This window comes from Clarias gariepinus, chromosome 27 (genome assembly GCF_024256425.1).
Source record: "Clarias gariepinus isolate MV-2021 ecotype Netherlands chromosome 27, CGAR_prim_01v2, whole genome shotgun sequence".
NCBI lineage: Eukaryota > Metazoa > Chordata > Actinopteri > Siluriformes > Clariidae > Clarias > Clarias gariepinus.
Window position 1 is genome coordinate 1994085 of NC_071126.1, and position 24498 is coordinate 2018582.

At 38.7% G+C, this 24498-nt stretch overlaps 1 protein-coding gene across 6 annotated transcripts in view; it reads right to left on the reverse strand.

The window, feature by feature from the left end:
• The window catches only part of fryl (furry homolog, like), a 99746-nt gene extending 75470 nt beyond the window's left edge, over positions 1 to 24276 (reverse strand). For 3 of the 6 annotated variants that reach the window (XM_053489052.1, XM_053489050.1, XM_053489048.1), the window contains exon 1: positions 548 to 1187. In XM_053489052.1, coding sequence (XP_053345027.1) covers positions 548 to 761 — 214 coding nt within the window. In that variant the 5' untranslated portion in view covers positions 762 to 1187. Of the gene's footprint in view, positions 1 to 547; positions 1189 to 6332; positions 6416 to 24052 lie in introns of those variants that run through there. The other 3 variants (XM_053489049.1, XM_053489051.1, XM_053489055.1) reach the window with 2 other exon arrangements.
• Positions 24277 to 24498: the final 222 nt, after the last annotated feature.

Sequence of the window (24498 nt, forward strand, 5' to 3'; positions counted from 1 at the left end):
AACACCACTTACACGTTACATGAGTTCGACTGGGCGTTATTGCTACTTCCCACATACAGTCCTGACCTCACTCCAAACCATTTACACGTTTGGCCTTTAAAGAAGTTCTTGGAAAGCCAGAGTTTCAGACGTGAAGCAGGCAGTCCGATTATGGCTCCGGCATACCGAGAAAACTTTCTTCCTTGATGGTATTCAATCACTTGTTAAATGCAGGGATGAGTGTGTTAGTGTTTTTACAGTCATTACTGCATTTAGCGAATTATTCTGTGCAATCAGAAGTCTGGTTTGACTTGCTTTAGAAATATTTCCTTATCAGTTGTAATTAAGCTCAGAAAATGGCTTAAAAGAAACATGTTAACTGATTAGATAAAGTTTAATGAGATGAAACTTAATGTGATGATAAAGAAAAAAAAAGAAAATGAACACTAGTTTAGGTTTATAGTCTTAATGCTGAACTAAATTTTAGTTATTTCTTTTATCTGTATACAGAAGCAGCAATAATGATCACCGACCGAACCTTATGGTGCGCGTTACACCTGCTCTATACCTTTGACACGATGCCGGATGAGTTGAGACAATCTGTTTGTTTGACCTGGCCTTTCTTGGTCTTCATCAATAGTTGGACCCATTGACAGCAAACTAAGGCGTTTCACTCTCAGCAACCGTGCACCCGTCTCCCGTGGCAACAGCCCCCCAGACTCCAGCGCTCCTCCACCGTCTCCGGAGATCACGGTGGGCACAAGGCTCTTGAGGAACTCCATATTTGTGTAATCCAACACTTTTACTTCAGACGCACAGTAAACAACCTTTCATCCTTTCAAGGATCAAGTAATCCTCGATTTCCGTTCTTCTTACTGTCCAACACAACATCCAAGCAAAAAAAAAAAAAAGTCACATTTTCTAGACTTTTCCACTCAGATGGCGTTCCTCTCTTTGTAGTATTAGTGTTTAATCATAACATTTCTCAAATCCAGAGAAAGCACGATCTGACGAATGAAGAATTAGGAGAAGAAGAAGAAGGAGGAGGTGACAAGTACAGGTACGGCCGGCCCTGGAACACCTCACAGCTACCTTTCGCACAGTCCAGCTGTGTTTACTGTCTGTTCTTTGTGGCTTCAAATGACCTCGTCTTGCTACCTTGCACGTCCACCGAGGATAGACAGGTTGGGAAGACAAATAAAGAAACGAGAATGCGGCTTTCTCTGGGGTGATGAGGTAATCATGGTAGGCGGAGTGCCACAGGTTGGGTGCCAGGCGCTATCTGGGCGGGGTCAGGACATGTTTGACAGAAGATAACATGCGCCTGGGCTTACACCCAATTAAAAAACACAGGCTCTACCAGCCACGCCCAGGCATGCGCCTTCTCAGGGGATAAAGACACACACTTACACGTTCACCCTTGTTTTGGGGAAAGAGTGCAAAGCAAAAGCAAGAGGGTGTGGCATCTTCAGTGCTTCTGCATACACACTGATAACTCGCTGGGGACCAGCAGATCATGCTTTAAAGACAATACTGCGATTTCCTCTCTTTCACTCCACCAAGGCCTCATAAGTTTAACGTCCCAGATTTTCGAATGTTTTCAAAAGAGTATACTGTATGGAAATCAAAACTTTGTTCAATTCATTCCATTCCTCATAAACCTTTTTATTTGGAAATGTTTAAAACTCACTAACAGGTTTGAAATTTAGAGTAAAATGTGATAATGATTACAGTAGATACACGTGCAGTAAGTAGAGCTTTAGACCACATTATCAGCAGGTTTTGTTTGTATGATACACACTGACTTGGGTGTGCGCCGGTGAATCGTTTCCAGTTTGTGCTGCGTATAACATGAACAAAAAAAATATAAGTAATAAAATGACAACTCTTGACTATTACAAATGACCGCATTTTATACGAGTTAAGCCAAGGGTGGTGTGGGGGGCAATCAAAGATAGACGCAGGGAGGCATTTTATACACAGGCAGGACTCATTGTGCTGACTCACTGCTACACATTGAAATGTGGCTCGGCTTTTGCTGACAACGTGCATCGCTATAATGCCGCCGACTCCGTCTGCCCACCCGTCTTTCAAAACAGACACAACACAAGTACACTACATAAAGCCCCTTCTCCATTTTCCACATACACACACAAAAGTTCTGCTGAATAGTCTGGGATTAAAATCAGGCGGTAACTTACTGGACTGGACTGGGGCCAAAAAAAAAAAGTTTTTTAAATGAATCTTTATTTTAAGTAAGTATTTATCTGTCGAAAATGCGATGAAGTTGAAGATGACACCGATCCTAAAAGTTCAGTTGTGGTACTGTGGTCCAGAGCACCACCCAGAGGCCAACTTGGAATGACAACAGGATGAAAATACACACACACAGACAGACACACACACACACAGACACACACACCTTGTTGGCTCATGTTGTGTTTGTGGTGCAAGCAGTCTAATTTAGAGTCCTACATAAAAAAACTGGACTGCGCAAAGGAAATGCGAGAATGTGTGTATGCGTGAGTGTATGCATGTGTGTGAAAACAGACTCACACAGGAAACGCTCACACCCTCTGAGACATGTGAAAATGTCAGGCTGATGATGTAACGCTTTCACTTCCGCCCTCTGATGTGTGAAACGGTGTCCAACACACACCACATACACCACACACACACACACACACACACACACACAGTAGCAGCAACTCGATATCTCTAATATTGAGAGCAAGGAAAGAGGAGGTCACTGACCTCTGAACAAGTCTGCCCCCTAGCAGCTGCTGCAGGAAGCACCTCATACACAACCTCATGCTGAAATTTAGACGTTTAATTTCTTAAAAAAATATATAATTATAATAATACACTGCAAGGTGTTGATCCTGACAGAAAACACAATCAGTGGACATTCTCTTTCTTTCTCTAAAAGACACACTAAAAGTGTGTATATTACGTTTACGTCTTGTTGCTTTTTATCTCGAATGTTACTAGGGAAAAAACAACCACAAATGAAGTAATCAGTAAAAAAGAAAAGGAATGCAAATGAAGAAATTAGTCAAACAGAGGAAGCTGATAATACTCCTGAGTAACAACACGTTTGAGAAGAAAAAACGGCTGTATTTCCTCTCATTCTCACATTTATGATGGATATAAAAAGAGTGTACACAACCCTGTTAAACGTGCAGGTTTTTATGTTAGAAAAAGGAAACCGAAATAAATCCTGCGTCACCTTTTTCCAATCTTAATGTGACATAAAGCAACCAACAAGATTTAAATGAAAAACAGGGAATACGGGGATTATCTGGTTTTATGCAAGTATGTACACCCCACAACTAGTACTGCATTTCAAGTGTGTTTTGCACTAAGGTACCATATTGTTCAGACTTTCCACTCGAATCATGAACGTGATACGAGTGTTTCTACGATTTGCTCAAATCACATTGCAAACTGCAGTTTAAACTTCAATCTGCATATATTTTTAAAAATAAATAAATAAAAATTTCATGGGGAACACGGCTTTGATTTTTAAACGGACATAACTTGTTTAAATGGGCTAAAAAACTTTGAGTTTCTCAAAATTCAATAAAAAGCGCTGTCATCCATTTTTTAAAACACACTTATGAGTGTGCAATTAAATTCCACACAAATCTAGTACACAATCTAGGGGGAAAAAAAAGTTAATGATATACAGTGCATCCAGAAAGTATTTACAGCGCATCACTTTTTCCACATTGTGTTATGTCACGGAATTTTTTCTCAGAATTCTACACACAACACCCCATAATGACAATATGAAAAAAGTTTACTTGAGATTTTTGCTAATTTATTAAAAATAAAAAAAAATTAAGAAAGCAAAATTGAGCTCAGACGCATCCTGTTTCCCCTGATCATCTTTGAGATGTTTCTGCAGCTTAATTGAAGTCCACTTGTGGTAAATTTAGTTGATTTGACATGCTTTGGAAAGGCACACACCTGTCTATATAAGGTCCCACAGTTGACAATTCATGTCAGAGCATAAACTAAGCATGAAGTCAAAGGAATTGTCTGTAGACCTCAAATCTGAAGAAAGTTACAGAAAAATTTCTGCTGCTTTGAAGGTCCCAATGAGCACAGTGGCCTCCATCATCCATAAGTGGAAGAAGTTCGAAACCACCAGGAGCTGGCTGGCCATCTAAACTGAGCGATCGGGGGAGAAGGGCCTTAGTCAGGGAGGTGACCAAGAAAATGATTGTCATGCTGTCAGAGCTCCAGAGGTCCTCTGTGGAGAAAGGAGAACCTTACAGCGTTTACAACCATCTCTGCAGCAATCCACCAATCAGGCCTATATGGTAGAGTGACCAGAGAGTCTCATCAGACCTGAGAATTTTGTTTCTAATAGTCTGAGAGACCTTCAGGTGCCTTTTGGCAAGCTATATTTGTGCCATGTGCCTTTTACTAAGAGTGGCTTTCCTCTGTATACATGTATACAATATTAAAACATTTATAATAAAATATATTATTTAAAATATTTATATAATATTTTAACAACCACCTTAGCAGCAACCTCACTGCCCCTCTCGTCTGTTCCAACCACTCAGCATTCATCTGTTTTTCACTAGTTCATGCCTTAAGTTAGATGTTTTTTTTTTATGCTTGAATGATTCAATGTGTGGCTTAGCAAACAAAACACATTGCTCTGAAACTGCTTAGGTACATGGACTGGATTAAAAATGAGAGCAATGAAAGTCCTTTACGAAGCCTGAAGAACTATTCCTTATGACTACACTAAATACTGAAAAGTCTGACACTTTAAAAGAAACACATGAAGCAGTGGCTTAAGTCTTTTGCTCAATACTGTGTATGAAATGTTTTCCTTAAGACTTAAGTCAACTATTTAATGCTGGTCTCAATACTGGGAATCAGATGGCCGTTATCTTTAACACAGGGATGTTCTGGGGCTTTTTTTTTTTGCTGGTCAGCGCCTGGATGCCTTCAAACACACCGAGCTGCATAAGTATAGGGAATACGTTGCCCATGTGAATGTGAGACAACCAAACTAAATTTTTTTTCTATTGAAAATTTACCTTTTTTTTTTTTTTTTTTTTTTTTTTAATCATCCAGCTAATTTTTCACCAGTTGACTCTGCTGGCCAGAAGTCCCCAACGCACAGCTGATAACACCATACCCCACTCTACTGTAAATGGTGACAACTCTTGTTTTGTTCTGTTGCACCGTTTTGTTTTCCTCGTTTGATTTGTTTTTTGCTCCTTTTTAAGGGTATCCTTTCTGGATGATTCAATTGTTTATCAAGAGAATAGAAAAATCTATATCATAAAAGAACTGAGTGGTGCATGAAAGGAAATAACTCTACTACAGTGTTGGTCATCACATGATGCTGCAATACAACAAAAATCATACAGTTTAAAATATTAATTATAAATTTACACCAGTATGAGTGTCTAATTTAACTACTAGAATCCGGTAGAAGAAACCTGTCCCAGTCTGAGTCGCAATCAGCCCAGGAATGTCATGGAGGAAGCAACGGGAACAATACTGAGTAGTATGCTCTCCTCCCACAACACTCTCTCACACACACACAAACGCGCACACACACACATGCACACACACCTCAACTTGGGGAAAAAACAGGAAAACTTTTTAGCACTTAGACAATAAACTTAACAGAAATACATGAACAAGATAAAGATGTGGGCCAATTCTTTATCTCATGAGAACAACACAGAACATTTATTAAGCACACCCCCAGGGAAATTTCCTTAAACGTGCAAGCAAGTGACATCACATCTAACACACACAGACAGTACAAAATGTAAGCATTTCTCCTAACACTTTTACAATCACTGATCATGACCTAGACCAGTAAATATTTTACTTAGACAAATAACATATCAAATAACAACATACATGATGTTCAGGGGGACAAGATATCTACATCATCATCATCTGACCTTAAGGCTTTTTGGATCAGTTCTAAAATCGAAGTAATTCATTCTCTTGTAAGGATCATATTAACCATATAAGTTTCGATATAAGACAACGAACATGTCGTCTGCTCTATTCAGTAACCAAGGCATTAAAAGAATAAAAATTAAAAAATTCTAACAACATTTAGGTTACAAAGTCATTTGGATTTCAGGTGGTCTTAAAACATAGTTCACGACTTGCTCAGGGGCGTTTAAGGCAAGTCATATAAAGTCGCTAAGTTAGGAAGGTGAGGTCATTCTGAAATGCCTTCCGACCGCAATCTTTCACTTCTCCAAAGCGAAGAGTAGTATTTAAGGTTTGATGGCGTCATTTCTAAATCAAAACCAACCACACACACGCACATATATACATAAAGGAAGCTGACATACCTGGGAGCCATAGAGCAGCGGCAGAGACGGCAGGTCAGGGGGAGAGAGAGAGAGAAAACACCAGCAGTCCAAAATCTCATCAACTGGATGAAAACAAAAACAACAAAAATTAATCGATGCTATGCACTGCAAACCTGCTGTGTGCCAAGACGACCATTTTTCCATACTGTTAATAAGCATTTTAGTAAATCTACATAATATACATCACAAATTGTACATACTGGATAAAGCACTGTATGTGTGTCTGTGGAACAATATGCAAAACACTAATTCAATTTGATGTTGCAACAAAACATTTACTGCCTTGATGCGTGTCATGGATATCCAATTTCAACTGATTAAACCTGCAACACTAAAAACATAAAAAAGCGAAACGTAATACTGACGCGGGGTTTATGTGGTACGTTCAAACCGCAGTTTACCGTTTTTAAAGAATGGAGAACTACTTAAACACAATGTGCCTGGTTGTGTACAGGTTGCCAGGTCTCAATAAAATGGTCACCCTAGCTTTAAAGGGGGGGGGAACCTTAACGTACGGTTTACTGTAGGAAGAGACCAGAAGGAAACACTGGGGAACACTGGAGTGGAGAACAAAAAAACATTTATCTTGGTCTCATCACTCCAGGGTACAGCGTCCCAGTAGTCTTCTTTTTTAGACTTGGCCCTGCAAATTCTAGTCTGGCTCTTTTTGTGCCTGGCCTTTAGGAGAGGTTTCCTTCATAGACGACACTCATGCATCCCATTTCTCTGTTGTGTACACCGTATTGTTTCACAGGAAACAATCACACCAGTTTGGCTTTCTACTTCTTTAGCTAACAGCTGTGAATTTGTATGGAGATGTTCTTTAACCTTTCCCATCAGAAGACGCTCCTGTTGTGGTGTTAACTTGCATGGACAGCCTACACGTCTCTGTGAGATGGTTGCATTTTCATCTTTGTTACATTTTTGTATCACTTTTGCAACAGTATTTTTGACTGATAAGTAAAACCTAAAGTAAAATTTTCTTGTAGCCTTTACCTTCTTTTACCTTTCTTGTGTAAAGAAATTGCTGTCCTTCTCAGGTATTGTGACATTTCTCTTCCATGTGGTGCCATTACTGACAGCATGAAATAGGAAGGGGAGGGGTATTCTTTGTTTAGTGATGCCCTTTTATAGTCAACTGTCTGCTTGACAACTGTTTAAGGAATAATTAGACTCACCTGTAGTTGAATACTAATAATTGTTAATTAGGATTTTGTTAATTGTCTAAACCTGGTCTTGCAAATTATGTATGCAAATTAACTAATTGTGTTTGCAATCAATGGCCCGCAGTTCTGAGATATTTTGAAGTAAATGCTTATTCTGAAAGGAAAGGTTTTCTGACAAATCTGTTGGGGTGTACTTATTCATGCTGAGCACTATACACACACACACACACACACACATTTATGCTCAATCAGCTAATTCTGGCTAAAATGATTTAGGCAAACAGACATCTCTGAAGGGCTTCTTTATCTCAGATGTGACCCTGAGACTTCCAACAACAAGAAAGCTGCATTTAAAATAAAATGCCAACTATCCTACATAAATTACAGGTTTATTGGAACAGTGATTGACGTCCTCCAAACCGGTTCTAGACATAAAGGAATACACTTCGGGTGTGATTGGTTCTCATCTATTTGCAGGGAAACAAGCTCAGAGCTCACACTGATTCTGCGTTATGGTATGTTGTGTTCATTACCCACTTTATTATGCTTTGTTATTGTAAGCAATGGCCAGTCCATGGAAGTTGTCCTGTTATATAAAACTAGAACATGGTGCAAAAAAAAAAAAAAAGAAAAAAAAGAAAAAAATGTTGGGGACCACTGCTGTAAGCGATTTCAATGTCATATAATTATTATATTTATGCATGGAAACAACATTAATTATGAATGTAACATTAATTAATAAAAATAGTCCTCAATTTTTGTGAATTTTTTTTTTTTCAGAAATGTGACCCACAAAAGCCTCTGATTGATCTGTATCAAGCATGAGGTCACTAATCCTGACACCAGAGAAGTAAGAAACACTGATGAAGTGAACCGAACACACAGGTTTATTAAACACTCAGCCTTTATGTGCAATTTGGAAAAAATGGCAAACATAAAGCCTGTCTTGTTAAACCGCATTTTGGATCTAGAAAAATTCTAGTCATTTTTGTAACTACGTTTTACGCTGGATAGGTACAGCATTCATGAATTACAACGCAGAGAAAATAAAAATCTGCGTTTGTACTCCTTCAAAAGCCACACCCTCTGTCTCTTCTTCCACACAGATCATCCCATCCTCCAAAAGCCAGCAAACTCCGCCCCCCCCAGTCCTCCGGCAGCCTAGACGAAACCCACAGTCACCACCAAGGTCTTTTTATAGACGTGACGAGCAAAGTATCTCTACATCTTATTAGCTGTGATTGCTGCTGTCGCTTCCTGCAGAGCTCTGACATCAGGGTGCTGCTCACAGTCAGATAACGGAGTGTGTTTATGCTCACGGTGCCCAGACCAAACACCGATGAGTTCATAGGAAAGCCAACAGAACGATGATCACACCAGAGCCCCGTGAAGGGCCTGTGACAGAGATGGAAACACAGGAAAAGCGAACTTGCTAAGTATGTGAGCTTTGATATACAGGTGAAACTTGAACAAGTTAAATATCGTGCAAAAGTTTGACCTAAAAGGTGAAACTAATATACAAGATAAACTCATTACATGCAAAGCAAGATAGTTCAAGCTGTGATTGAATACATGGAGCAGGGATATCTGAACAGAGAAGGGATGAAGAAAAAGACAACGGAAGAAATGGACAGCTAGAGGAATATAGACAGATCTGGATGTATGGATGCAAGAAGGAAGGAAAAATAGCTAAGCACCAGAAATGGATGGGTGCAGAAAAAAGGAAAAGGGTTAAGAAACAAAGACGGTTGGGCAAATGAACAAAGGGAAATGGAAAGAAATGATAAAAGGATGCAACGAATAGGTGAATGAATGGAGGAAAATAAAAAGGATGTAAGTGAGAGTTGACTGGATGGATGAAGGAAGGATTTAAGGCTAGCTGGAGAGAAAGGGATAAATAGATGGACGGACAAAGGAGGTCACATAAGGTCATGACCCCCATTTGCTTCTCAGGCGACCCTGGTGTTTGTATGTAGGTTTAGGTTATGACCTCCTGCGGGGTGAGACTTTCCCCAAAATGATATCTGATGCAAATAAAATGATGAAATTATGATTTAATAAGAAGCCCATATACCATACAAACATGATGTGATTGTTATTTTTATGGATTGTCATATCAGTTTGTTAAAAAGTTCTAACTGAATCTTATGGAAGTTACAAAGCATTCCTCTTTTAATCCTCACCTCTGCGGAACTGAAACCGGTGAGATTTCGGTTTGATATTTAACCAACAGCAACGAACTCGGGCAAAGATCAGACGTAATGCTCCTGCTGTGTAAACTCACAGCTCCGTAAATGCGTGCAAAACACTAAGTGCGAGATCATAACAGTGTACACTTGCTGGTTAAAGCTGTAAAGAATAAACGCCCTATTTGGACGCAATTATTGTATATATGGTTGTGAGCTGCAGTCTTGTTTGACAGGTGGTACAACATGAATATATTTCTGTCCACAGTCCATCAAATTAAACAAAAACTGACATTTTAGCAAAAGCACTGAACCATGTGCTAGATCTAGGTTAGTAAACAAGGATATATTTTCAGTAGGAGAAAGAAAATGGGGTGGCATGTCGGTGTAGGGGTTAACACTGTGGCCTCAGACCTCCAGGGTCGAGGGTTTGAATCCCACCTCGGGTTTATGTGCACAAAGTTTAACAGCGTTTGCACTTTCCCCCTGAGCTTGGGAGGCTTCCTCGAGCTACTCTAATTTCCCACAACATTTCAAAGACAAGAAGATTAGGCTTATTTGGCATTCCCAAAATTCCCCATAATGAGAGAGTGTATCCTGTGCATCCAGGGGGTACCCTGCCTAGTGCTCCAAGTCCCCTGAGAAAGGCTTCAGGTTAGCTTGCGACCCTGTACAGGATAAGCACAATAAAGAATAAATGAAAAATTAAGAAAAGCATGCCAAAATTAAAGCAGCCATTATAAAGTATAAACCCTTACTTTGTCCTTATGTTCACACACCATCACCTTTTTAATAAGATATACAGTAAACAGCCAACGTCTTTTCTTTCCTTCTGCACCTCTCCGATTAAGATTACACGACCACATAATGCATAAACATCCACTTTTGCTCACTTCTCCTGTAAACTAATCCAGAAAGGGAACTGACTGAATCAACAGGCAGCAAGACACAAGACTGCGACTGTGGTTAGTCCCGGTGTTAGACCGGACAATGCCCTTTATTTTGTCCTTATTCCATTCTTCGAATTTTCAGGTAGGTTTGATTTAGTAGCCCCTCTCACATATCATCTGGACCTTAGACCACAACACAGTAAAACCCCTCTGGCTGCCTTTAATCCCTCATTGGTATAAATGCATGTCACCGCTATCAAACATCAATCAGACAGAAGAACAAGACTACACTCCTGACCACATATAAACTAAACAGCCATCTATTTTTGGCTAAACAGCACCACGCTAGATGTGCTGTCAGTGCTCCACCTTTCCTCTCAGCCACTCTCATTCATTTTTTAAAAACCAAGAACATGCAGGCAGAAAAACAGGACAACTAAAGACAAGACATGGATCACCTGCTCTTCATCTGTCTTGTTTAGTTGCTCCTGCACCTTCAGGTTTCTCATGAGAATGTCTGGAACCCAATGTGTTCTTCTGCTTTTTACGTTTCTCCTCATGGTTCCACGTTCTGCATCACATGATGATCCGGCTCATTGCTCCCTCAGATGCCGTGTTTGACCGTGTTCAGATTATTTCGGACGCCTAACCAGTTCACCACTTGTTTTTTAGGCATTGCGCCCACAATTTTATAGCCTAGTATACAGTAAATATAAAAGTTTTATTAAATATAAATAAATACACAACGGCATTCTCTGCAAAACTCATTTAGCATTTGACTTGTGGGGGGGTATAATATCACACCGTCATGAGCACATGAAACAACACTGGAACCTAATACCACACACAGCATGGCTGAATTCTTAAAGCTGACTTGTCATGAGATGTATTTTAATCTCTGCATGGTTCAGACAGCTCATACACAGGGCACCTGAACACTATAAGCCAATAATAGGAGGGAAAAAAACAGTTATTTAGCAAAGTTAAACTACAATAACCCCGTTGAAGTGAAGACGTTTTTTTTTTGTTTTTGTTTTTTTTAGGAAATGTACATTTAAAGTTTATAGAAGGCGTCTCGAGCATCCGCACTTTTTAACATTTGGAGAGCTTCGTAATGTTTCCCGGCATAGGAACAGAGGAGTTCAGGACAGAGGAGTTAACGCTTTCTGGTTTCTCGGTAAGGAGACAAGCTGTTATTATAGAGAGCGAGTGAGTGTGTGTGAGAGAGAAAGAAAAACAAAGACAAAGCAAGACATGAAGGGGGTGTGAGAGAGAGAGAGAGAGAGAGAGAAAGAGAAAGACCCAGAGAAAGAGAAGAACTTAAACAGAGGGTAAAAAGGCGCGACAGTAAGGGAGAAATAAGACTGTGAGAAAAAGAGAAAAAAGTAAGGGAAAAGGGGGACAGTGAGTGCAAAAGAGAAAGAATGAGCAGGACAGAGAAAAAGAGGCAAGAAAGACAATGAGCAAGACAAAGGAAGAGAGATAGCGAGAGAGATAGAGACAACGCAATCATCAGTCGTCTAAAATTTGTTCCTCTGTGAAAATTTAATGATGTTAATTAATAAATTAAACATTACAATGGTATAAGCACAATAACACACTCCTGACTGCATCATTTTACCAAAATAAAAAGGCTAACACACCGTGTCTCTAATGCTGTACGGTCACGTCATTGAGTCGGGCCTAACAACATACAGATTCCCCCACTGCAGATCGTCTCTGTAGTCGAACGCAGCACTGCAGATGTAACGCCTGAAAGACTGCAGCGGGGAACAATACAGGGACATGAGGGGAAGAAAAAGGGCAAAGATCAATAGCATAATGTCTCAATATAGACCTCAGCACTGGAAACAGTGTTTTAGAGAAGTAGGGCACAGCAGCAGGACACCCTGTGCAATGAAATTCTGCTGCAGGAATGCGTTAAATAAAACAAATTCGCTTGTTGAGTATGACGCAAAGTTCCACTTCTGGGGCCAATCTCGCTTAGAGTCAAATGGTGAAGTTTGTCTGCCTCTGCATGATCACATCATGGTTAAAGTGATGCATCATCGACTCAAATAGAGCAGTCAGGGCAGATCTAAGGGTTTCCCTTTTAACCACTCAACGAGTGGGCTGCTTCGGGAAAATACAACATACACAACCTGAAGTTTGTGAATATGAAATTGGTCACATCTACCCCATAGGAAAAAGCTAAACCAGTCAGCTGAGCTAGCATTAACTGGGACCCACTGGCTCCAAAATTTGTTATGCATCATTATGCATTGTTACATACATTAAATGTATTCCAGTATACACAGCTACATACGTACGTACAAGCGGGGTTTGCTTAACATCACACTGACCAGGCAGCTACATTACGAGGCATTATGAAAGTTTTATTCCATCTGTTTAAATGTATTGTTACTTACCTACTCAAGCGTACTCGTTTTTTTTTTGTCCGTGATAAAATGAGAACTGAAGTGAGCTCGACTATACACGGGAATACAAAACTGCTGCATATCAAATTATAACAAATGAACTGAAATCTGGACCGGAAAAAAATTTAATCCCCGAGATATGACGCTGCTTAACGAGCAAAATATTTTATTTGATATTTCCTAAGATGCACGACATGCATCACGATGCTCGGACTGCACACAAACTTCCAGTAGAAGAGGTGGAAAATAGTTATATTTAAAGAAGCTATAGAAAATAACACAAATTAAAAATCAATGTATTTTAATCATTATAAAAACAACAGTCTAAAATTATAACCAAAATATTTAACATTGAAAAACAGAAAATATTTAAAAGTATTTCCACTGCTTCTAGTCAGTTGGCACTTCACGATATGTTAGAAATGTATAATCGGACATCATTTATCGTAGTATAGATATTATCTCACCATATCGTTACTTCATTTCCGTCCCAGAGCTCTTTACAGCCTGTTACAACACTAGACATGAAAACTACACGATGAAGCTCATCATAGCAGGAATCAAACACACCTGTAATCCAGCGAGTTTTTCCCCTGTCCTAGTACACACACACTTGCCCATCTCCACTGTTATAAAGACCCTGATTTTTTTTAACTACATGGTCTAATTCCAGGGGAAAAAATAATTAAATAAATCAGACAATATCCCGTGGTATCCATTTACAGGTAGTAAAAGTACGAGTCCGTAAAGTTACCGATGGATGCATGGATCAGGCAGATGATCTCCTCACTTCAGCTATTTTCAAATAAAAATATATTACAAATCTGCTCACAGCATCAGCGTTAAACAAAGCAGCATTCTTCCTACTTCTGTTAATACTGCATGAAGGGAGGAAAAAGGGCAAAGATCAATAGCATGTATGTGATCACTCATATAGGAGACTGCGCAAACGTGTCTAAATTACGGGCATTGACTGTATTAGACACACACATCACTGTACAGCTGTCCATTAGTAGTTAATCCCTAAATAGTACAGAGAGAGGAATTGTGGGTAATTCTACATCGGTCAAGCATTATGTTGTCTTTACGCGCTGATATCAATTCCAGCTCCTGCAAACTAACTCTAGGATGCATTTAGTAGTCTTTGTTTACGCCATGATTGACCAAAACTACACAATGCATGAACGTTCCAAGCATCCGATATGACAAAACAAAACCTTTTGTATGACAGGCTCTTCTGTGTCACCTGCAGATTTGACATGTACAAGAGAAATGCATTCATATCAAACATATCCAGTAAAAAAGACAATCCCTGGTGTGCAAAGGGTCATGATAACACTCAGCTCGAGCGATCTGATTAAACTGACTTAAGTGAGCACTTGTGATCGGATTTCGTTTTTCGAATATGCTATAGGAGTGTGTTTTTAATTGTGCCAATCTTCCGGGGGATTTGTTTGGAAGCAGAAGCCTCGAGAATATCTTGTGTACCTGTACAGGTTTAGACCTGCCTACTCTGAGCCTTATCTAGTCTACAGCATGCTTCAAAAATGTACACAATCTCAGTTAAGGCAATTGAAATAAAACCATTTATATGAGAATGTTTCAGAAGGCTCATTTACATTCAAGTACATTTTAAGCCGTGTTTTTAATCTGTGAAATGCTATTTTCCAAACCTGCATCAAGCATACAAGTTTATCGTTAGGTCAACAGGATGTTTAAAGGTGGTCTGATTATGTACGAGCTCAGACGACAGAGGAAACAAGGTGTCCCGACCACATGCAATGTCTTTATTAACCACTATCCATTAAGCTCATACAGGAGAACCCTACTGTTCTCCTACACCACCATTTTCAAACAGCATGACAATAAAATGTAGATTTTTCCAGTGAGGACAATGACGATGACGATGGCGCAGACAATAAAGCGCTTCTTTGTTGCTGGCCAGGACATTCTGTGCTGGTTTTGTGTTCACATTGGATTCTAGCCTTCGACCAAATGCGGTTTGTGCGTGTGTTGTCGGTGTTTACACCTGGTATTCACATGTGTCCTGAATATGACCTGATCACACACGGGATGTAAGACTGGGCAACTGGTTGTTAATTCTGTTAAACAATCTATTTAATTCTGTTGCAATCGTTCAATAGTTCAGAACTGAATTTTCTATAAATAGTTTTGTACCGGAGCCTTCAATAACAAAAGTGGACTTAAACGCATGGCTTGCTCATCAGGAACAATCTAATCATTTAATTTTTTTTTTTTTTTTTTTTTTTTTTTTTTTATTGAATTTTTCAACAAAACAAAAGCAGTGGTACCGGTATCTCAACAACAGGCAAAACATTTTTAACACACTCTAATGGCTATGAATGCAAAGACAAAAATGAAAACAAATCAAAAACAAGTTTGTGAAGGCATAGTCAATGGGGACCTTCAAGAAAGTTCCAGAGAGAGGACCAAATTCGCCAGAACACCTCAGATTTTTGATGCAAGTCGTAAGTTAATTTTTCCAGTGGTAAAAGTGTGGTCACCTGACTCAACCACATATTGATCGAAGGTATCTGAGCAGTTGACCATAGTAATAATATACATTTTTTGGCCAAATATATACAAAAATTCAAAACACATTCTCTATCACAGTCAAGACACAGTTCCACTGTACAATTCAAGAGATATACTTTTGGGGACAAAGCAAATGACTTTCCAATTATTTTTTGAACAATTTTGTGAATCTCTTTCCAGTACATTTTGATTTTGTCACAATCCCAAAACACATGCATCACCGTGCCAATCTCCATGTTACATTTAAAGCATAGCTGAGAACAATTGGGAAACATTCTATGGAGGCGAACTGGAGTTAGATAAGTTCTGTGAATACATTTAAAGTTTTGTTCATGAACCGAAATTGAAGCACTTTTGGGAAAGATATTTGAGCAGACAGATAGCCACTCCTCATCACTGAAAATAGACCCCAAGTCCTTTTCCCATGTCATCCTTAAGGAGTCAAGGGTCGAAGGACCAACATTGGACAGCAATGCATATAATTCAGAGATCTTTTTTTTAAGAGTACATGAAGAGAAAAGCTTTTTTTCTATTTCAGTAAGATCAAATCGTATATTACCATCTTTTAACTGCAACTCTAAAAAGTGTCGTATTTGAAGGAATTTATAAAAATCTTTACTGGGCAGACTGAATTCCTGTCTTAACTCCTGAAATGATCTCAATTGGCCATTATCAAATAAGTGACCTAATTCAGACACTCCTCTTGACCTCCAAGTCAAAAGGCCAATGCTCTGTATAGAAGTGGGAAAATCAAGATTAAGCGCAATTGGAGATTTAAGAGACAACTTGTCTGAAATGGATAAATATTTCTTAATATCCCTCCATACCAGAAGGGTGTTTGTTACAGTAAAAGCTCTAATCAGTTGTTGGATTTTTTGTACATTATAAATAAATGGTAGGGAACATAACATTCTGGGAAAGCATCTTGTAGATTCAATCCCAACCCAGCGTGAATCAAATCTATAATTATACCAACTTAACATGTGCTTGATTTGAGCAGCCCAAAAGTATAATTGGAAATTGGGTAACGAAACCCCCCCCAATTCCTTTGGTTTCATCAAAACCGAAAATTTAAGTCTGGGTTTCTTATAATTCCAAATATACCTTGAAATTAAAGAATTAATCCTCTTAAAAAAATTTGTATCTAAGTAACATGGTAGATTTTGGAATAAGAAATTTAATCTTGGAAGGATGTTCATTTTTATGATATTTATCCTGCCGAAAAAAGAGTTTGGAAGAATCGACCAGTCTGATAAATTCTGATTGATTTTTGTAATCAAAGGAGAATAATTGGCTTTAAAGAGGTCCATTTAATATTTTTACACATACAGTTAAACCTTGTATTGCGGGTTGTAGCTGTAGTGATTGCACACAAGCACACACGCGCACACACACAATCGGAACGGAATCACTGCTTTCTGACAGAAAGTTAGAGACTCTAGAAACTGGAATCTTTTACAAGGAATCTCTCTAATCACACTTGCTTTTTCCTCCCTAAATACATTAAACAGACTCATCTCCTGCACTCCTACAGCCTTTTTACCCTTTTTCTTCCCGTAGGCCGTTGTTGCAGTATAGTTACTAAGGTAGACTCATGGACACAAAATAACAAAACAAAATGCTTTACGCTTATGCGCACACACACACACACACACACATATGTCACAATGTTATAATGAACAGTACACGTGCGCGCTGATGTTGACTATTCAAGTGACGCACGCGCACTAAGACTAAGCATGGGAGGCAATTACCCATAATCCCGCAACGCGCAAGAGAGAAGAACCATTGATTCAGTTGGGATCACATGATGCTTAGCAGACAAAGCACATGCGTACTACAGAACTCATACGCTACCGTTCAAAAGTTTGGGGTCACTTGCTAATTTCTTTAAGATTTTAAACTTAAGTTTTTGTTAAGTGATTTATTTTCTACATTCTACAACAATACTGGGGATTTCAAAACCATAAAATAAGATATGGAATTAGGTAATTTCGTAACAACAACAAAACCAACAGTTAGTTGTTATTTTAAGACACAGCCTTTCTGTAATAGTTCTTGCAAGAACAGTATTGTCAAGTGAATTTGCAAAATCCGTCAAGCACCATGATGTAACTGGCTCTCATGAAGGCCATCCCAGGAGGGCGAGATTAAAACCTACCTCTGCCACAGACGAGAAGTTCATTTAGAGTTATCAGCCTGAAAAATGACTAATTAACAGCACCTCAGATTAGTGGCGTTATGAAGTCTTTAAAGAGCAACGGTAGCAGAAACATCTCACCATTAACTGTTCAAAGGAGATTAATGCATTTTTTGGACGCCTTCAGCATTCCTTTACAATGTAGAAAGAAATAAAAATCAAGAACGATCATGGAGTTAGAAAGTGACCCCAAACTATTGAACGGTAGTGCACATCAAGAACCTCGCTTATCAAGTTAAAATTTTATTTACAAATTTTGTTTATCTTGCAAAACGCAAGCTTCAAAAGACCAAGTTACTCACAATCCAAGGTTCTACCGAGTATATACATAAATGCGCGCACACACACACACGTCCCTGACTTAGGAACAAATTTTGTTCCGGGAGCACGTTCGTAAGTTGTATTCATTCGGAAATCTGACAAAGTCAGACTTATACACCTCTGATACAAATTTATAATGTACAGAGGGAAAAAAAATACAAACACACAGGTTTCGTGTTTTGGTTCCACATCATACTCTTGAGATGCTGCTGCCTTTAAATTGAGAGGAGCATCCCGTTGACGGAGCGGGGTCAGCTGACCTCAGTTAAAGGGAACCCAGGAAGACGTCCAGGGGAAAGACAGCGCTACATAGTGTTTACTGCACGCTTAAACAGTCACCATTTTATCTAAGAGCTGTTTCGGACTGAACCCTTTTCTTGGGGATTTTATAAAATTAGGATTATTCTCTATCAGGACAGCCATTTTTTTAAATCATCCTGCTCCCGTACTGATTCATTAAAACATCAACAATTAAAACTAAATTTAAATAAATAAAATTCGATAATCATAAATGAAGTAAAATGTTCAATTAATCATGATATTGACCTGAGTTAGTTTCACCCACCGCTAATTAGATACATAGGGAACTGTTCAGATGCATATGACCACATCACAACTGCAAGTACTGTATGGATTAGAATCACCAGTCACCTCCTGATAAGATATCATCAGGATAACGTGCAGGTCAAGTGGCTGCGAGGATCTAATGCATGTGATGTTCGACTTATTTGCACTCACTGCATTTTGAGACTGGTGTAAGAAGAGAAAAAGGCATAACGTGTGCAGTTCTTGATAATGTAGCACCATAAAAATGTGTTTCTGTTGCGCCACTGGTCACGGCCAGTCAAACTATAAACTAGCAAATTCTGGTCACTGGCAGGTTCATCTTATATAAATGTAACTTAAAATAATTGTTTCTTTTTTTTTTTTTTTTTTTTTTTTTTTTTTACAGGGTAGTGTGGCGATACATGAATCACCACATTAATTGTGGTTAATGTGATTCATGAGCTAAATGGAGTTTCTCCTTGAGAAAGCATCTTGGAGTCTCAGGTGTGAATATTGAGTGAATATTGAGTGCTTATAGCCTCTTTAGAAATCCCCCAGGCGTTGGGATACTGTTTAAGAATGGCATTGTACAACAGCACTCTTTTAAAACTAAACTGATGAGTAAAAATGATGCTATGGCAACAGGTAGCTTTAACGTGAGCGTTTCATTAGGAGACCATGTGACTGAAACAGCCTGTACAGGTGCACGAGATCAGATTTCTGCCTGAAAACAAATGCAGAGGAAAACTGACATGAGTGACGTTGTTCCTCTAGTGGAAATGATGTATGAAATTCGAACACTCGCTGGAGAAAAACACCAGGTGTAGGGAAGTATGCACAGCTGGGCAAAAAACATGTGTGCACTGTACTAATTACACACTTAAAAAAACGATAAGATGATTATCATAAGAAAAAAGGTGGGCGGATGTTTAGTCTATGGATAATAAACACCAAGGGGTAACAAATGAATAATTTAGGCAGCAAATAACCTACATAAGAGAGAGCTTGGAGGTTTTACCCACCCCTTTGCAACCCCTTCTCTCTCTCACACACACACACACACACACACACACACACACACACACACACACACAACAGATTCCCATAAGATCATTACGTTGCTGCAGCAAAATTCTCTTTCATTCATAAACTTTTGCCTGCAGGTGGAAGCCGCAGTTAGGAGCATACATGCTGTGAAATGAGATTTGCCTAAATGGAGCAATTAGAGCTTTTCCTATATTACTAAAACAGATTTGCAGAGATCACTTTCCTATTTTAACAGAGCTACAAAGTCTGAAGTTATTGGTTGAAAAGTGCAACAGCACAAGAAAACTTATTTTGCCAAGCAAGTTTACGGACACAATTCTAATCATACACAGGAGAATTTGTAGAACACCTGGACATTAACAAAAAATAATAACAATAATCATATTCACATAAAGTGCATGTCGAGAGATATGATCAGAACTGGGCAGGAAGTGCTCGCTTGCTCTGGCTCAGAAATGCCTCGTTAACAATCGCGTCACTGCAGCTAATTTTGATCTCAGCCACTTCCTCTAGAAAAGTGAGTAGTGCTAAACAGACTGCAGGATCTGTTTGGATTGGATTTGTCTTAAACACACACCTGCTCGGATATGAAGTTATCCGATCATGTGAGTGCAAAGGATAAAATGAATTAGATTTAAGGAAGTCAAGCTTTATCCGTTTCTCACATTTAATCACCAAATGAGTGAGTGCGTGGGGGAATATTGAAATTGCAGTCTGTTGCAATTAAATAATTGCACAGGTCCAAATTACAATTTCAAATCCTTTACATGATTAATTTTGAGCACTAGTTCTAGCAGCTGATTTAGTCCAAAAAAAAAAAAAAAAAAAGATTTGACAGCGTCAGAAAGTAAGCACTGCTGTGGTCTTCCACATTCAAACAGTTTTTGACTTTAGACGCAGCTCATGAGGACACTCAAGGACAGCAGAAAAAAAAAAGCATGCAATTATCCATGTCAAACACGCTGGAAACATTTCACAGTTCAATTTAGAAATCAAATGGCCATGCATGTTGCAGCTGTAATGTGCCATGCAGCATTTAAAAAAAGCAGTTTAAATCTCCTGGATGGACTTAATACATGCATGTGTATGAATAACGCCAAATCACACTTACGCAGAGTGTAAACCAGGGTCGTATAATAATACAGCTGGCTGAAGTTCACACAGAATGTTGTATGTGATTATACATAACATTTTAACAGACAGTGAGGATAACGTATGACTTCAGTACGAAACAGAGCGCTAAAGCGAACATAATGTTTACAGCATGAAAGCCTGCGAGGGTCTTTAACCCCTTTACGCAGACATTATTTAACACTTGTTAAGATACAGAAGACCTGATCAACAGGCCTTCTTTTAAATTAATATAGCACGCCTTTTGAAATGTCTCTAAACATCACTTTTATAAAAGAGGATATAGGATGTGGTTGGTAGAGAAACTACGATCCGGTAACATGAAACAACTGACATAAAAACTGGTCTACTACATACAGCAAAAAATACATATGACCTTTAACACAATATTTTTATTTATTTTACATTTATATTAATTTCATATTTCAGAGATCGACCTACAAACCTTATCCTCCATCTACACAAACTGTATGTGCCAAGTAAGACGAAGCAAAAAAAAAAAATGTTTTTAATGTGATTTGGCAAACTGTGTCAGAGCATGTAGCCCTTAAAAAACAGGGCATTCTAACCATTTTTTCATTATTGTTTTAATTTACATATAAATATGATACTGAATTTTATTGTATTTTAATTAACTATACACACACGACTGAGCAAAATAAATAAATAAATAAATAGCATATTTGTATAATAATTCATTTTTATGGTTGTTTCTATGACCAAAGAAGAAGAAGAAGAATGCGCAATTTTACATTTGCGTGACGTCATTACCATATTCTTGCGACACGGTGATGTAGTGGTTAGCACCTACTGGGTCCGGGTTCAATTACAACAGCACAAGAACGTTCTCCCTGTGCTTGGTGGGTTTCCTCTGTTTCCTTCCACAGTCCAAAGACATGCAGATTAGGTGAATTTGAGTTTCTTAAAATTGCCCATAGTAGGTGAATGAGTGTGTGTCCAGGGTGTACTCTGTCTCATGCCCTAAGTTTCCTAGGATAGGCTCCAGGTCTGCTGCAACCCTGAATACAGGATTAAGCAGTATAGGCAATGAGAGTGAGTAAGTGAGTGAGCATTTATGAGCATATGAGATTGCTGTGTTGCCGCACAGATCCGTGCTGCTCGAGTTTATTAATCTTCCTAAAGCTAAGGACTGTAGGAGAAAACAGAGGAAACCCACCAAGCATAGGGAGAACATCCTTGTGCTGTTGTAATTGAACCCGGACCCTGTAGGTGTAAGGTGACCGTGCTTACCACTATACCACCGTGTCGCCAGAATATGGGAATGACGTCACACAAATGTAGAACTGCGCATTTATTCTTCTTCGTCTTTGGTCATAGAAACAACACAAAACAACCATAAAAATGAGTTATCATACAAATATGTTTTGTTTTTGTTTTTTTGCTCAGTTGTGTGTGTAAAGTTAATTAAAGTACAATAGTAACTAGTTAATTAAAATACAATAAAATTCAGTTCATCATATTTATATGTAAATTAAAACAAAGTAATAAAAAAATGGTTAGAATGTTCTGTTTTTTTAAGGGCTACATGCTCTGACAGTGTGCCAAATCACATTTTGAATTTTTTATTTATTTTTTTTTACATCGTCTTACTTGGCACATAGTTTGTGTAGATCGAGGTTTTATAAAAGAGAGGCGATCACCGTGTGAAGCTGTGCATCTCTGTAGAGTATGTGCAACCGTCAGTACAGCCTTCTTATACCTTTTATCATCCAATTTATCATCGATTAACTAGTAGCGGAAATTACACCACTCTCGTGCTACCTGTTCATTACACCGCTCATGTACCTGTTTATTCTGTTATCGCGAGAGCAGTGTACTGTCCGCTACTAGACATCCAATCACGGATGCCATTGATCTCCCGGACATTTTTAAAAAGGTCGCCAAATATACTTGGGCAGACATCAATATAACTGGGTGGCCCGCACAAGTATAAACTGTGTGTGGAGAGCACAACCAAGTCTGAGTCACTTGCAAGTCCAACAAAGTGAGTCTTACAATGCTATCTCACCTACTGGGAGTCAGCCTAGTTTCGCGCTGTGGTTGCAAGTACAGTTTATCATGATTCACTGTAAGTTTTTGCAGTTTTAGCATAGTACTTATTTTTCAAATCTTTCTGCTTGAAATGATCTTTGTGCTTTGGCGTTTCTCGCTGAAGCTTATGGACCCTGCAGAATCTCTGGGGGTAAAGTGCTTTCCTGGGTAAAGTGCAAATCATTTGCGCCAAATGTGAAAACGCCGTTAGAGTTACCAGTCTCAGAAATCACCATTTAAAAGCAGCTTAGATTAAAGCATATGTAGCAGACACATTTGAAAAATAAGTGTTTAAGAGGATTATTACTTTGGATAATTATGAGGATATTTTGGATGCCTTGAGCATTGTAAAATGAAAGAAAAATCAAGAAAGACCATAGAGTTAGAAGGTGTGTCAAAATCTTTACTGGTGTATACTCACACTTTTTTTTTCTCTTTTTTTTAAACTCATGTCTACCCAGACAGGCAGTCCTACGGTGGAGTTATTAAATTAATAACATTAATAATAATTCCCTAAATGATTTTTTTGTATATTTAAAGTATTTTAGAGAAAATAATATTTATTTATTATTTAGATTATATTTCCCTAAAATATGATAAAATACTATTCACGTGTGAACACTCAATCTCTTGCACACACAAACAAAATAATCATTATTAAATACAGTTACTTCCTAACCATTAATACTAATATCTCCAAATGAACCTTGAATGAAAAAAAGTGTGTGAGTGTGTGTGTGCTGCACTTCCCTGATAACTATGTTTTATTTCTGCTCTGCTATTCTCTATGTAGCTCCCAGACTTTAGTGCCCTGGTGACTTTTCTACCCAACCTTAGGCATCTGTCTGTTACAACAACAAAACAATTCTTTAAACACTATGACCGCTAGCTGGATAAAGCCAGAGGGATAGCTAACTAGATCAGGACATCAACCCTAGTTGCTTAAGCTAACTAGTTAAGTCCAAGGCTAGTTGAGTGTTAATAAAGCAGTAAATAAAGGCATCAGCTGTTTATTTGGCACTGAGAGGCTAAACAGCAGCAGCGCGCGCGCTTCTGTGTGTGTAAATGGAAATAGAAATAGAAAAGCCAATTCAATTTATAACAATAATCTCATTTTATTTTCAGAAATGTGAAGTGTTTAGCTGAAGTGTGTGTGTGTGTGTGATGGATGAAGGGCCGCTTCTTACCTTCACGCGCTGCTCTGTTTCCCCAACAGCTTTTTAGCTTAGCTTTAAAACAATCCCTTTGTCTTCTTCTCCTGTCTCTCAGAGCGCCCTATGAACACGTCCACGTAACACAGGGGCAATCAGATGATTACGTGTTATTAAAACGTGTTACACTTTCGCCTTATTGTAATATTTTTTGTCGTTTTTAAACATCCAAAGAAAAAAAACTCGACGGATGGCGAACAGTCCCGCCTCCACCTCCGTCTGATTGGAGCAGCGCGAGGTAACGGCTGAATCCCTCCCGCCTTCTGATTGGACAAGCGCGCTGTCAGTAGGCGTAGCGTTTAGCCCTGCTATAACTGGTCTCTAATTGGAGCTCCTTACACCAAAGGCGGAAGTAACTTGCTGTTAGGCTTTTCAAACCGCACCTGATTGGCTGGCATTAAACTTTCAGGTTCTCGTCGTCC